We start from the raw sequence: 15,060 nt of genomic DNA, 5'->3' as shown, positions 1-15,060 counted from the left end.
TTTACTTCAACATTCTTCTGTGTTACACCTAATAGTTTAGAGCTCAAGGAATATGTACAAAGCTGTGACATTTCTGATGATGCTTTCAGATTCTGTAGGAATCTTCCCAATTCTCCATTGCTCCACCCTACATCCCAGTGGGAATTTGTACTTGGCTCATGGCACTATTGCTTAAATGCCTGAGGATACTAACTGGTTATTCTTAAAATTTTTCCCCTCCACTTGGGGATGTTGTCACCATAGAATCATAATTTTCAAAGTAAAACTGGCTTCCATTCCCATTTTCCTGGTTATTATAAGCCCTACTTAGGGTATTGTCAAGTTCAGTTATTTGTACAATACCTTTTCCCACTGATTGCAATAATGTTGAAGGGTTGATTATGAAAATATTTTCATTAGAAATCTGGTTAATATTATCAGTTCTCATTGTTTCCATTTGACATTTTTTTCCTCTCTCCTTGCCCAGTGTTTTCAGAAACCTGGCTTCCAGAAAAAGTGGTAGGATGGGGGTAGGGTTGGGGTTATTTCTGCCTTGTTTCCATGCCCTAACTAGCACATATTTGCGATAGTGAATTTTTAGTTTTGCTGTATTTGTTGTTGTAATAGTAACACAGAGGAGTTACTGACTGCATAATTGTTTATTATGGGTAGGCATTATCAAAAGCTCAGGAGTTTCTTTTTTTTTTTAAGCTAAATAATCAAATTATTCAGACTTCTAATAAACCTTCAATTTTTCATAATAGAACATTTAACTAAGTTCATTACACTTAAAAACTATTTTGTAAAAATGTTACCTTTGGTTAATACAATGTTTAGAAAATTGATATCTTCTTCTTCTTTTAACCAGGACCTGGAGTTGCTGGCTACCTTACTGCAGGGGCTTCAGCAACAGTATTATCTAGCATGCCCCCTCCAGTAGACCATGAAGCGGGCGATCTTGGCTAAGAGACTTGAACTCTTCATGAATTACAATAAATGCAGAAAGGCCAGTGATGAGAACCACATTCCTCCATCTGATACATTGAAGCAAACTCCTAACTGCCTTTCTGCTTGTTTCATGACAGTGTTATTCCTTTTTCTATAAATATATTTTTATTTAGGAGAAAAGTCAGTGATTCTAATTGTATCACGTTGTAACATAAGAAAGCACTCTGTGGATCAACCTAAATGGGTACACAAGAATATTTTTTCTCTTGTTGTACAAAAGCACATTTTGTTCCTTTGTATCTGTTTACAAGACTGTGAATCAAAAAGAAAAAACTTTTTCCCAAGTTTTTATATTTTTTTTAAATTCGTAGCTGTGGTGTTGAGCTGCAGTCTACAGGAATTGGGCTGACTCACTCGTCCCCATAAAAGAGTCTTTCCTCCTGCACCGAGTCTGACGTGATGGTCCTTCTCCTCGACCCAGCATTATTAGGTTCTGCCCCTGCACCTGTTTACTCATGTCCTTGATCATTAACATTATGTTCCTGAGAGCTCACAGTAGACGTGTTTATGTGTACCTGGCTTTACCAAATGTTGAGCGAGGATGAGCTTATGCGAAAAAAAGACACAACAAAAACTAGCCCTGCCATCAACACGTTATGTAAGAGCCTGGTAGGATTGTGAAATGTGCCCTATGTTACCCTGCATAGAAAGCTTTCTCTATTGAATGTACATTATACAGATCATTCAGATGTGTACATAAAATTTTAAAAATAAAGGGAATTGACTGCCTTGTTGAGACAGACGGGCTCTTGTTTAATCTTTTCCTTTAAGGGCCAACACTTACAAAACTATCAAATGGAATAGTGGCAATATATGACATTGGCCTCGGAACTAGTACGTCCTATGTCCTATGTAAAAGGCATGTTGTTTTGTGTTAGTTGTATCTGACTCTTAGTGACCCCTATGAGCTTTTCTTGGCAAAGACACTGGTTTGCCATTTCCTTCTCCAGGGTCTCCATTTTACAGTTTAAGAAACTGGAGGTTAAGTGACTCACCCAAAGTCACACAGCTGGTAAGTGTATGAAACTGAATTTGACTCCAGGCCCAGGCTTGTATCCACTGTACCCACCACCTACCTACCTAACTATTGAACTCAGATTTCAGAGCCAGCATCAAACTATGCTTATCAACCATGTATAATATCTGAAAGCACCAAAATATATGAATTGCTGTCTTTTATTACAATATTCAAGGACTTCTGATATTGGATGAGTAGTTATCCTACAGTATTCATAAGATATACTTTGTCTTGCCAGTATTTTAAAAGAATACAACTCTGTCCATATGGAACATCTGTGGTGTAATTAGAAGTGCCAGGTGGAAACTGGTTTTTTAAACCAGACACAGAAATCTACCTTAGAACACAGAAGCTCATATCTCCAAGTACCCTTTGAAAACTGTTCAGTGAAAGTCGAATAACTAGCTGAGGGTTTACAGGGTGTTGATGCACTTCGGGGACAATGTAATTTAATGTCAGAAGGTGGTTTAGTCCAAAGGTTGGCTCCTGAAGTCAGGAAACCACCTTCTTCCCTCCACCACCCATCCATTTTCCACCAGACCTTAACTTTGAAATTAAAAACCAGTTGTGATGTGCTAAGACAAAATAATGTAATTCAGAACAAAGGATTGCCCGCAAGAGGCCTAAACTTCATTCAGCCATTCTCTATAAAAAGTTGTTTTAACATTTTCTGTAGTTGGCAAAATACTATAACATGTAGTATCTTATATGATGATGTAAGTAACTACTCTATGTGGAAAGAAATCACCAAAGAAGATGGTAGCAAAGAGCTGGCCTTCGAGGCAGGTTCCTGGGCTCAAGTTCCATCTCTGGAACAAGTAAGCTCCAAACTTCGTTTCTGGGCTACAGAACACATGAAGATAATGAAATTAAAATTATTTTTTCTCTACATTTTGACCTAGAAGTTAGTCATTTCAATCAATAAATGCTTGTTGAGCACCTCTGTTCCAAGCACTGTGCTGAGTTGGAGATGAAAAAGGCAGTCCCTGCCCTCAATGAGCTCCTAATCTAATAGGGGAGACAAGTATATACAAAGCAAGTTATATACAGGATAAATAGGTAATAATTAGCAGAGGGGAAGCACTGGAATTAAGAGGGCTTGGGAAAGGGTTCCTGTGGAAAGTGAGGTTTTAATTAAGACTTAAAAGAAGCCAGGGAGGTCAGCAGTTGGAGTGAAGGAGGGAAAGTGTTTCAGGCGAGGGGGCAGCCAGAAAGAATGCTCACAGCCAAGAGATTGAGTGGTTCCTGGAGCTGTCAGGGGACCAGTGTCACCGGATCGAAGAGTACCTGATTGGGAGGCCAAAAGCCAAGCTCCCACATGACTGCTGCAGCAAAATCCTAAAGTTTGCACCAGACCGAATAAAGATTAAGAAATCCAACATGCGGGGCGGCTAGGTGGCGCAGTGTAAATAGAGCACCAGCCCTGGAGTCAGGAGGTCCTGAGTTCAAATCCGGCCTCAGACACTTAACACAGAAACTAGCTGTGTGACCTTGGGCACGTCACAACCCCAATTGCCTTCCAAAAAGCAAAAAAAGAAAAAAGAAATCCAACATGGTTACAGGCGATAGGAAAGGGGACCACCTGACAATAAAGCTAAACATCAGCCCAAGGTAGCCTCCCCACACTACTAGTGATGAGACCTGGATAGCCCAAAAGCAGAAGACTAGACCTAGAAGTCATTCCAAATGCCTATCTCTCTCCCCACCCCTCCCCCAATATCCAGGCTGAAGCCAAGGCCTGTGGATTTCACCTCTGCAGCATCTCTCCAATACACTCCCTCCTGTCCTCTGACACTGCCCCCACCCTCGTGTAGGCCCTCAGCACCTCATGCCTAGGCTTTTTTTTTTTTTAAAGCAATCGAGGTTAAGTAGCTTGCTCAAGGTTACATGGCCAGTTATTTCTGGGTGTGGTGCTAAGTATCTGAGCCCGGATTTGATCCCCAGTTCATCCTGACACTGGAGCCGGTGCTCTTACTTGCTGAGCCACCTGGCCACCCCTGAGCAATTGGGGTTAAGTAACTTGCTCAAGGTTACATGGCCAGGTGTTTCTGTGTGGGTGCTAAGTGTCTGAGCCCGGGATTCGATCCACAGGTCATCCCGACACTGGAGCCGGTGCTCTTACTCACTGTGCTACCTGGCCGCGCCTCATGCCTAGACTTTTGCAGTACCTTCTAGGATGGGTTTACCTACCTTAAGTCTCCTCCCCACTCCAATCCATCTTCAAGGGAGACAATGAATTTTTTTTCTTTCACTTTTTAGTTGGGGTGGGGGGGATGTGGTCATAGGGGAAATGTGAATTAGCAGCAGTGATGAAAATAAAAGGACCATTGTTACATTTTTTTTAACTGTCCAGAAGAAAACAAAGCACAAACAGGACAGTTTTAAGAGTACCTCATAGAAATATACATTTATATATACATACATACATGCGCACATACATATATATGTATATAGATGTGTATATTTAAAAGCAAGCAGCATGAAATGAAGGTGTACATTCTTGTATAGAATATGTGTGTGTGTATGTGAGCACACATACATGTTTTGTATGCTTTGTGTTTGGAAATGCTCTTTTTCTGATATTCAAGTTCAGAATAAAAAAGTGTTTTTAAGATTATGAGGAGGGGAGGCCAGGTAGTGCAGTGAGTAAGAGCACCAGCCCCAGAGTCGGGATAACCTGAAATCAAATCCGGGCTCAGATACTTAGCACCACACCCAGAAATAACTGGCCGTGTAACCTTGAGCAAGTTACTTAACCCCAATTGCTTTAAAAAAAAAAAAAAGATTATGAGGAACTTGGGGCAGCTAGATGGCACAGTGAACAGAGCATGGGCCCTGAAGTCAGGAGGATCTGAGTTCAAATTCGACCTCAGACACTCAACACTTACTAGCTGTGTGACCTTGGGCAAGTCAACCCCAATTGCCCTGTCTTCCCCCCTCCAAAAAGAAAAAAAAAATCCTAATGGGAACATGTCCACATATAAATATATTCAAGACACAAAGCAGACACAAGGTGACCTGGTATTGTAGGGGAGTAGAAAACTGACCCAGGAAAGGCCTACTGTAGGAAGTGGAGCTTCAACTGAGTCTTGAAGGAAACCATGGATTCCAAGAGAGGAGGGAAAACTTCATGGGTAATGGAGGTTGGCCAGGACTGTCCAGGCAGGAGCCAGAGGATAGAACAATGCGTTGCTCCCCACAAACACTATGGCTCAACTATAGAGTTCATGGAGGGAAGTTATGAGTAAGAAGATTGGTAAAATGGGAAAAGGCCAAGTTATAAAGAGCTTTGAATGTCAAGGGAGGTTTGCTGTTTTTTTACTGCTGTCATTAGCATTTGAATAGAGAGATAACTGTGGCAGATGCACCACAGTGGGGAAGGAACTTGAGAGAGGGAGAGCATTCCACACATGTGAGACTGTAATGAAGAGACACAAATTGGAGAAATTTTAATTGCTAATGGGTAAACTGAGTCAACATGAAAGACACTAAATTATTGGGTGGCATATCAAACTACCAAAAAGTACAGAACTAGAAAAAATAATAAAAATTAATTTATAGGAATATAAGAACAAGAATCTCAAGTAATTAAAAAAACAAGTGGTAAGGTAGGAGACCTTGCAACCAACCTCTACTACAAACCAATGATTATCAAAACTATTTCATACTATTTTGGAAAAATAGGTCAATCAATGGAACAGATTAGGTCCATAATATACCAAAGGAAACAAACATAGCCTAGTGTTAATAAACCCAAAGATCCCAGGTACTAGGGTGTGATAGTAATGGCAATTAAAGATTCCCCTGTATTGGCTTGGTTTTCAAATTGATTGTGTTAAAACCCAGAGCTTGTTAATCCCACCTGTGGGATGGGCTTGTTGATGTGAAAAGAAAGTCCTGAACTGGGAGGAGCTGGTGACATAGATTTGGAGAGACAAGAGAGAGGCAGAAGAACTTTTTGGAAGCAGCACCTCGTGGAGAGAGAGAGAGAGACTAAGAGAATTGCTGGTGGCCGCTTTGAATTGCCCTGGACTTTTGAGACCTGCCCCCTGAGCTGCCAAGGACTGAGGAGACATGGCTGTTTTGCTGGTACTTTGTCTGTCTGTTTTGATGTTGTTTTGCCAGATTTGTCCACTGGTGAAAGACAGTCCTGTTGTTGAAGAAGTCCTGGAACCTGGCTGTTCACTAAGAAGCCCTGAGACTGTCCTGCAGACAGAGAGTGAATACTGTCCACTGGTGAAGGACAGTGCTGTTGTTGCAGGGGTCTGGAGACTGTCCTGCAGACAGAGTGAATACTGTCCACTGGTGAAGGACAGTGCTGTTGTTGCAGGGGTCTGGGAGCCTTTCTGTTGGTTCAGAAGCCCTGAAGAAGGATTTTCTTGTTGTATGTTTACAGAAATCCTGGGAGAGGGCTTTGCTAATGTGTTCAGGGGTTCTAGGACTGTTCTACAGACAGAGGATGAATTCATGAAGGGACTGGCAATGTATCTTATGGCCTTGCTAAGCCTTGTCTCCCCAGGAACTAAGATTGCTGAGAACTTGCCTCGTGTCAAGATGAAGAAAAGACCTCCATTTGGGTATTAAGTGCTGTGTTTAAACTTGATGTAACTCTGGGGTAGATTCAATTGTGATCCAGGGGTGGGGAACTTTTGACCTTATGTTTGGAAACTAATCTCCATTTGAGAAGAGGGACTTTGTGGTGGACTAAATTAAGGTATAGCCTAGGGGTGGAGAAGTATTTAGAACAGAGACTTTGTAATTGATTGAATGATTGGAAGGTCCTGGGGTGGGGTAGTCCTTGGAGATTATTTAATCACCCTTAGTAAATGCTGTATTTGGAATGATGTCATGTTTTGATCTTCTCTGTTCTTGGTTGGTCACTGAATAAAATGGAGAGCACCTATGCTGGTATTTTGAACCTTGGGAAGTTGCCTTTGCTTGGCATTACATTACATAGGGTAAGGACTCACTCTTTGATAAAAACTGTTAGGAAAACTAGACACCAATCCAGTAGAAATTAGGTTTAAACCAACATTTCACACCATATATCAAGATAATCTTCAGGTAAATATGTGGTCTAGATATAAAATAAAAAGGTCGTGTCATAAAAAATTGGAGAAGCAAGGAAGAAATAATCTTTCGTAATTACTGATAAGATAGGCAGGCATTCATAACCAAAGGACAGAAGATTGCAGAAGAAAAGATGCTAGTTACTAAATTTGTATAGATTTGTAAGATTATGAGGAACCTGGGGCAACTAGGTGGCACAATGAACAGAGCATGGGCCCTGAAGTCAGGAGGATCTGAGTTCAAATTCGACCTCAGACACTTAACACTTACTAGCTATGTGACCTTGGGCAATTCACTTAACCCCAATACATTACTGAGCCTAGACCCCCAAAGATATAAAGGAAAGAAAAGATCTTACATGCACAAAAATATTTATACTATCTCTTTTTGTGGTGGCAAAGAACTGGAAAGTAAGAGGGTGTCTGTCAATCAGGAATGGCTGAGCAAGCTATGGCATATTAATGTTCCATTGTGCTGTAAGAAATGATGAAGACTGAAAAGACTTGTATGAATTGATGCAGAGTGAACTGAACAGAACCAGGAAAACAATTTATACAATAACAACATTGTAAAAACGATATTGAAAGACTTGAACTTGATTAGCACAATGATCCACCAGAATTCCAAAGGACTGATGATGAAGGATACCCACCTCTTGACAGAGATGATCTACTTAAATATACAAGAACGGTACATTTTTTTTTGACATGGCCAATATGGGACTTTGATAAAACTATGCATATTTAGTAGAAGTGGCTTTTTTTTTCTAGTGGCGAGGGAAGGGAGAGAGAGAAAATAAATACCTGTTCACTGGAAAAAATGCAATTTAATTTTAAAAATTAAAATAACACCTACAGAACATCCCATTTAAAAGTCTAATATGTAGCTGATGATGATAAAACTGCTACTGATGAGTTATACATTATGATGAATATAAACCTTAATACTTTTATAAAAATAATACAAAGAAATGAAAACATCTGTGACCAAGAAAAGCTAGTATTTCCATCTCCTGCCTATAGAGCCCCTACTATGGGATAATGGAAAGATTCCAGGATCTTGTTCCACCTTTGGCACTAATCTCCTCTATGACCCTTCAGCTTTGTGGGATAAGGTGATGTATAAGGTCCCTTCAGCTCAGAAATGGATTTTATCCTAATCTGTACTTTTGTTTTTCTCATATAACTAGATTTGTAATAAATCTAAAAAGCATCTTACCATTTACACCGGGCTTTAAGGTTTACAAAGCACTTTACAAATAATAAGCGGTAAAGCGAGACAAGCCAGTGGAACCACAGTGTTCGCCTGGGGTCATGTCCAACAGGGCCACCCACCTGTTTATGGGAAGGGAGATGAAGGCCGAGTGGAACTAGGGAATGTTAGATCTCGCCATCAGCCCCCCTCCCTCCAAAAAAAAAAAAGAAATTATTTTTGGTTGGGTAGAAAGGAAAACTCCAGGAACGATTTCCTGGAAAATTTGAGTAAACACATATACCGTACAAGGACAAATGTTTATGTTAGCATTCTTCTAGTGCTAAAACGTCCTTCGGTTTTTCTACAATGTGTGTGTAGTTACTTTAGTCTGTTACTCAACTATGGTATATATAAAATGCAGTCTTATTTTCTGTGTCCTCTCAACAGGAAAAGGAGGGGCAGGTGGCAAGCACAAGGAGTGTTAGACCTCTCCTGGCCACGGATCTGAAGAGGAATCCAGGCCCGGGCTGGAATGTGTCACTTCACTACTCCAGCTAGGTTATCTGCCAGTAAAGACCACTGCCAATGTTTGTCTGAGGATAGATTCAGGAAAATTGCTTGGATTGTGTTTTGTTGGAGGGGGAAAAATACTTTGTTTTTGGACGTAAGCCTGCTAAATGCATTTCTAAAAAATTATGATTATTTCAAATCTAAGCTGAGAGAGAAATGTCCTCACTAACAGATCCTCTAGGTCTCAGAAGTCCCTCTTCCAAGTCCTTGGGAAAGCATGATTTATGGCCTTGAGCAAAGAATATTTCACAGATTGAGCCAGCATCCACTGAGGAGGCAACAGTCTGACTATCCCAACAGAACAAATCTCTTCTTTGGACACACCCTTGGAAAAATCCATTCCGACCCTCCCTATACCCACTTCAGGGTTTTTCCTTTCCAGTTGATCTGAGGTGAACCCAAAGCTATCCTGCCATTAACCCACACAATGCTGGAGGGGCCTTCCTTCTAGGGATCCTAGGGACAGCCAAGTGACCCAGTGGATAGAACACTGGACCTGTGTGACCCTGGGCAGGTCACTTCACCTCTGCCTGCCTCAGTTTCTCTGACTATAAAATGGAAATAATAAAGCACCTGCCTCCCAGGGTTGATGTGAGGATGAAATAGTATTTGTCAAGTACTTTACAAATGTCTCCAGTCCTTCCCCAGTTTCAGGCAACCCTCAGCTGTGGAAAGCTGGGGATGTTTTCCTTTCTCAACCTAAATCTGCTTCTGAATTCCAAAGCTACCCCCTATCCCCACCCCTCTGTTGCTCCCAGTTCTGTGCTCTGGGGACAAACAGAACAAATTTGACCCTTTGAGGTGCTCATTTCCCCAACACAAGGCCCTTCACTGTATTCCATTCACCTTCCCCTGAATATCATCCTTTCCATCAGTGTGTTCACTGTTCTAGAGTGCTGGAAGAGAACCTTCCCATTCTAGTGATTAGGGAGTTGGCCTTGGGATCAAGAAGGTCTGGGTTCAAGTCCCATCCCAGACAATTCCTGTCTGTGTGACTTGGCCAAGTCACCAGATTTACAGAAACCCCCAATCCCCTTGGTGTCCTCTCCCCCTCGGATGTCAGGGTCCATTGTCTCACTAGGGAAGGCCTCCTCTCCAGTGCTGTCTCCTTCCCTTATTTCCCCGTGTTCCTTCCCTAGCTCTTCTGTTGTGATAGGAACATGACAAGAATCATCAAGATAGTCAGAGCTGGACTGCCGAACCAGAGTCTCGGGAGCAGAGAAAAACAGAAACAGGGAGGTTTGTCCCGTTTCCTCATTACCTTCTGCGAGCGTAAGTAATTCCACCTCCCTCCCCCCCAGCTCGGTGGTGACTAATGAGAAGCAGCCAGATCTGAGTAAGTTAGTTATCCTAGCTATCTGGATTTGGGGTTTCCTTTCTAGATAAAGCAAAGAAAAGGGATTGTTTAATCGTGTCAGTTGTGTCTGACTCTTTGTGACCCCATTGGAGGTTTTCTTGGCAAAGATCCTGGCGTGGTTTGCCATTTCCTTCTCTGGCTCATTTTACATATGGGGAAACTGAGGCAAACAGGGTGAAATGACTTGCCCAGGGTCACATAGCTAGTAAATGTCTGAGGCTGGATTTGAAGAAAGGAAGATGAGTCTTCCTGACTCCAGGCCCAGCGCTCTATGCACTATGGTGTCCCCTAGCTGCCCCAAAGTTAGATTAGCTTATTTCTAAAAACCTTGGTCTAAAGACCCAGAAAGGGTCACACACAAAAATTAGTGATGAAGCCAGGGCTGGAACCCACTCTTCCTCACTTCTGCTTAATCGTTTCCTGACTACTTTTTTTTCATTCACACCAATACAGATCACTTCAACTGGTTGTGAAAGTATCAGCCTATACATGTACATTATGAGCGTACCATGTAGATCAGAAAGGAGGCTAATTAAGCACAAAGGAAGCCCCTTTTGCCCCCCTGTGCTGCTGCCTTTCTGCCCTTTTCTCTGAAAAGACAGTGAAATCACCGTAAGCAGTTACCCCTGTTTGCAGGCCTTCTTTCTCTTGAATAGTATAGTCTCTAATGCTACCCTTGAAAAGACAGGTTTCTCCAGGTCAGAATAATGCCAAAGAAAAAAAAGAAAAGAAAAATCCAAATAGCTTGAACAGGTCACACTTTACTGTGATTTCCCAGATAAATTACTCACCACTTCTGGAAAGAACCTTAGCTACTCAATAGCTCAAAAGATGTTTTCACTTGAAAATTCAGATCTTTAGCTTCCCTAATCCCAACAGAGAAGATAAAGTGAACCCTTTTAGGTCTGTTGGTCTTAGAGCTGTCAACAAAACCTAGGCAGCCTCTTGGCATTCTGATGGAGGTGCGATCTATGACAAACTATAATGCTTCCCAGAAAGACTTATGTAGACAACAGTTCATCTGATTTTTTTAAGGAGCAAATTCTAGGCCTGACTCCGCCTTGAATAGCTGTCAAGTACAAAGGAGTCTAAGGGAGGAGAGGAGCAATGTTTACTAAGCTAAGGAAAGAAGGCACAACTGTGTGGAAGGCAGAGTTTATCTTTGGTCTAGGGCATTACCCCACATTGCAGACCCCCCAGGACTCCTCCAGAGCCCTGGCAAACACCCTGCCCTTCAGGATGGATCTTGCTCTCAGCTAATTGTCAGTCCTTCCTTGCTATCATAACATTTCAAGCTGTTTTCATGCTCACACTGCAGAGAGTACTCTTTGGTCCCTCAGAAGGAGGCTGGCTACACCATCCCTTTCAGTTCTAGGATGCCCTTGGGGAATTGGGAGGGGGTCTCCTTCTCTAATGTCATCAGCTGTCTCCTCCATTCCATGTGTGTTCCTGTAACTGTTAGCCATCAGTGATTAGTAACTCAGTTCCATTTCGCCCACTGACATCAGTTTTTACAAATGGAAATTTACTTAAAAAATATAGCATGAACAGAAGTGCAAGTGTCTACCCCTAACACCACAGGAGCATGTTATCCTTCAGACTGCTTTCTTCCCCGGGGACGTGAGGCTCAGACCCAACACTTTGGCTCCACTGAGTTCAGATCCAAATGCAGCATCACTGCTGCCTCAGAGACCAGCTGGCCGAGTCCCATTGGTCTGAGTGCCGAAGACCTCCCTCTGATCCTCAGGGCCTCAAGGCTAGCCCAGCTGGGGGCAAGCCCCCGCACGGATTTCCTTCCTGGAGCCCCGGTGCCTCACTCTCCTGACCTCTGGAAGCTGACAACTTCACTGTCATCTCCATCTCCCAAAATGAAAGAGTAACTGCCGAGGCAAAGAGCCACAGCCCACATTCTCAGGCCAAACAGTGGTTTCAGAGAGGTCTCAGCATCATCTCACTGGAATGCTGCCAGACTAGGAGAAGACAGACCAACAGACAGGGACACCGTTCACTGGCCCCGGTTCTGCCACGCAACTGTCACCCATTACATGATTAGTGGACCAGAGCCAGTTATACACACAATGTCTGTGTGCTCAAGTCCACCTTGGAATTTCACTCTCCATGTCCTCTCAGCTTCCTGCCAGCTCAGGGAAAGAATTGCCAGCCACCCTCCACCCCCATTACAGTATTTTAGTAGGGAGCTCTTGAAGGACCAGTAGACTTTCATGATTCACATAATTCTCTATGACCAAATTTCAAGTTGTATCCAACCCGACTCTCACACCAGTAGGGGAAGATATTTCAAAACCTTCATCATTTTACTTTGTTCCCTAACTAGACATGGAACATACCTCCCAAGAAGGTGGTATGTGCTAGGGAGAACTGGGAGTAAAATTGAATAGCACAAGGTATGACCCCAGCCCTTAAGAAGCTTAAAATCTTATAGGAAGGATAAGGGTTATACACAGAGGCAGCTAGGTGGTCTAGTGGAGAGGGAGCTAAATACAGAGTCAGGAAGACTTGAGTGCCTGAGACACTAGCTTTGTGATCCTGGACAAGTTTTCCTCACCCCTGCCTCAGTTTCCTTATCTGTAAAATGGGGATAGTACCAACCACTCAACATTGTTAGGCAAAAAATGAAGTGGTATTTATAAAGTCTTCAATAAACCTTAACGAGCTTTGTAAATGCTAGCTATAATAATTATTAGTGCATATTCTGCCTTGTAGTCTGAGAGTTCTGTGCTATAAGAGAGGGGTCTGAACAAATGCTATCACAGTACAGAGGGGGAAGGAGGGTACCTCTGGCTGGTGGTGTAAAGGAAAGCCTGGTGGAAGAGGTTCCCAAAACCTGTATAAAGCTGAATTATGGGGGACAGGGATGCTCTCACTAGGCAGAGATGGGGATGGGGAGGGTACTCAAGAGGAAGGAAATGATATAAGCAAAGTTCCAGAGACAGAAAAAAAAATCTAGGACATATTGAGTAGCCCATTTGGGCAGGAGCAGGGGGGAGGCATGGACAGAATGTGGTGCTGAAATCAAATACAGTTTACTAGAAAGTTAAGCTGATGCTTAATGATGTGTGGACATCTTGGGGCAGCATGATAATAGAATAGGAAGTAGTTCAAGAAAACAGCTGGTCCCACACTTCCAGAGATCTCATCTGTGCTTCCCTCACTCGCCTGGTCGGTCCGAGGAGTTGCCAGGTCCAGTCCTTTCCACGTTCCTAGTGTCTCACATCTATTCTCCTCTGCTTTCTTGCAGCTCCTTCCCTAGTTCAGACTGCCTCCCCAGACTAATGGGAGTAGATATAGAGGGAAAAAAAAAGTTCCCTCTCAGGGTTTCCCTTCTGCAAACCACATGGAGTCCCAGCTTCGTTTTCTGTCATTCAATGCCTTCCACAACCTAATTTTACAGATTTGTCTCTTACTAAGCCTCATTTCTCAAAGGAGAAAAACAGTGCATTCCTGCTCTGAAAGTGAAATACTTCACACCTTGATTCACTGACTAATGAGTTCTTTCATTCCATTTTTGCCACTTAATGTTCCTAAAGGTGAGTAGCAAACTGTTTACCTTCTCGTGACTTCATGAGGAAGTTTTCACACGAGCTCACAGCCATGGGGATCATATAAAAACAACAACAAAACATAATTCCTTGGCATGCTAATCCTTTCCTAGAGAAATGTTCTCTCTACCAGTCTTTGTAGAAATTAACTGAGAATTCTCTCTATGCTTCCAGAAAAATTTACATTTTATTTAATATCTCAAGAATGATCACTGAGAAATTGGGGCAGTGGGGGTGGAATCCAACACTAATGGATCATGGGTAAACGCAAGAGGGAAACACCAGTAAAGCCCTGCATGTTTTTAGACTTGTTCCATGGGTCCAGGAAGCACAGAAGGTAAATCTTCACAAGTGTAAGGGGTGTGTTGTGGGGGAGTTGTTTGGCCCATCTAGGTGTAAGGGTTATGGGATTTAAAGATCTTCCATGCCCTGTTGGACTTGCTGATGTAGCAGGAAGGGGCGGAGCAAGAGGAAGCGGAAGCCAAGCTAGCGTTCCTGCGTTGGCTGGCGGTGGTGGTGACGGCGGCAGCAGCAGAGGCAGTGGCAGCGCGAAGCCCTTTTTGAGTTAGGACTGCTAAGGACTTTCTGCTAAGGACTCCTGCTGAGGACTGCCAGGGGCCGGAACTGCTGGGAGCGCGCTTCCAGGACGCTGGGTGGTTGCTGTGAGTGGGGAGAGGAGGACCTTTGCCTGAGGTAGCCTGTTCTGTTTTAAAGCCTTGAGAATGTGGGTGCTTTCTACTTTATCTACCTGTGCCAATATCATAACTACTCTGATGGCTTTCACTTTCTGGTTTTGGGACTCAGTCTTTTGGTATCTTAATAAATTTTCTAGTTTATTTCCTCATATGGCAAACATGACGTATTTTGTAATGGATAATTATATCAGCATATTTGTAATCTCTATAGGCATTGTGAATATGGCATTGCTGATACACTAGGTTAGAGGTCTGTCTAGAGGTGGTTTACAAAGAGACAAGAATAGACATCTCCCCTGCCACCCCCCTTCTCCAAGGGAGCCTTTAATGTCTGCCAGGAAGAGGAAGCAGGAAGTTGGAGCCAAAGGCTGGTCACTATGCTCTCCTTAGGGAGCACTAGGTCAGAAGTCTATTTATCTGCTCCCTTAAATGTTAGGAGTCTGGGTAAAATAGGTTTTAGATTCACTCTAAACAACTGAATCCTGTTTCTTAATAGTGAAGGGGGGCCCCAAGCTTTAGCTAATTCCTTTCCCGCCAGATTCCAGTTCCACAGTGAATACACATAGCAAATAAACTCATTCACCCTGGGCAAAAGCAAAACAGAAATCA

The 15,060-nt window shown here is 42.8% G+C and overlaps 1 protein-coding gene across 4 annotated transcripts in view; it reads left to right on the top strand.

The window, feature by feature from the left end:
* Positions 1-1,727, top strand: part of DNAJC13 (DnaJ heat shock protein family (Hsp40) member C13) — a 115,860-nt gene extending 114,133 nt beyond the window's left edge. For all 4 annotated transcript variants that reach the window (XM_069088374.1, XM_069088373.1, XM_069088372.1 and 1 more), the window contains one exon: positions 848-1,727. In XM_069088374.1, coding sequence (XP_068944475.1) covers positions 848-945 — 98 coding nt within the window. In that variant the 3' untranslated portion in view covers positions 946-1,727. The remainder of the gene's footprint in view (positions 1-847) is intronic.
* Positions 1,728-15,060: the final 13,333 nt, after the last annotated feature.

This window comes from Petaurus breviceps, unplaced genomic scaffold, assembly GCF_028583685.1.
Source record: "Petaurus breviceps papuanus isolate PSGF00001 unplaced genomic scaffold, PetGlider_PUasm1.0 185, whole genome shotgun sequence".
Classification (NCBI taxonomy): domain Eukaryota; kingdom Metazoa; phylum Chordata; class Mammalia; order Diprotodontia; family Petauridae; genus Petaurus; species Petaurus breviceps.
Note: the sequence above shows the minus strand (reverse complement) of the source record. Positions and strands in the feature narration are given on the sequence as shown.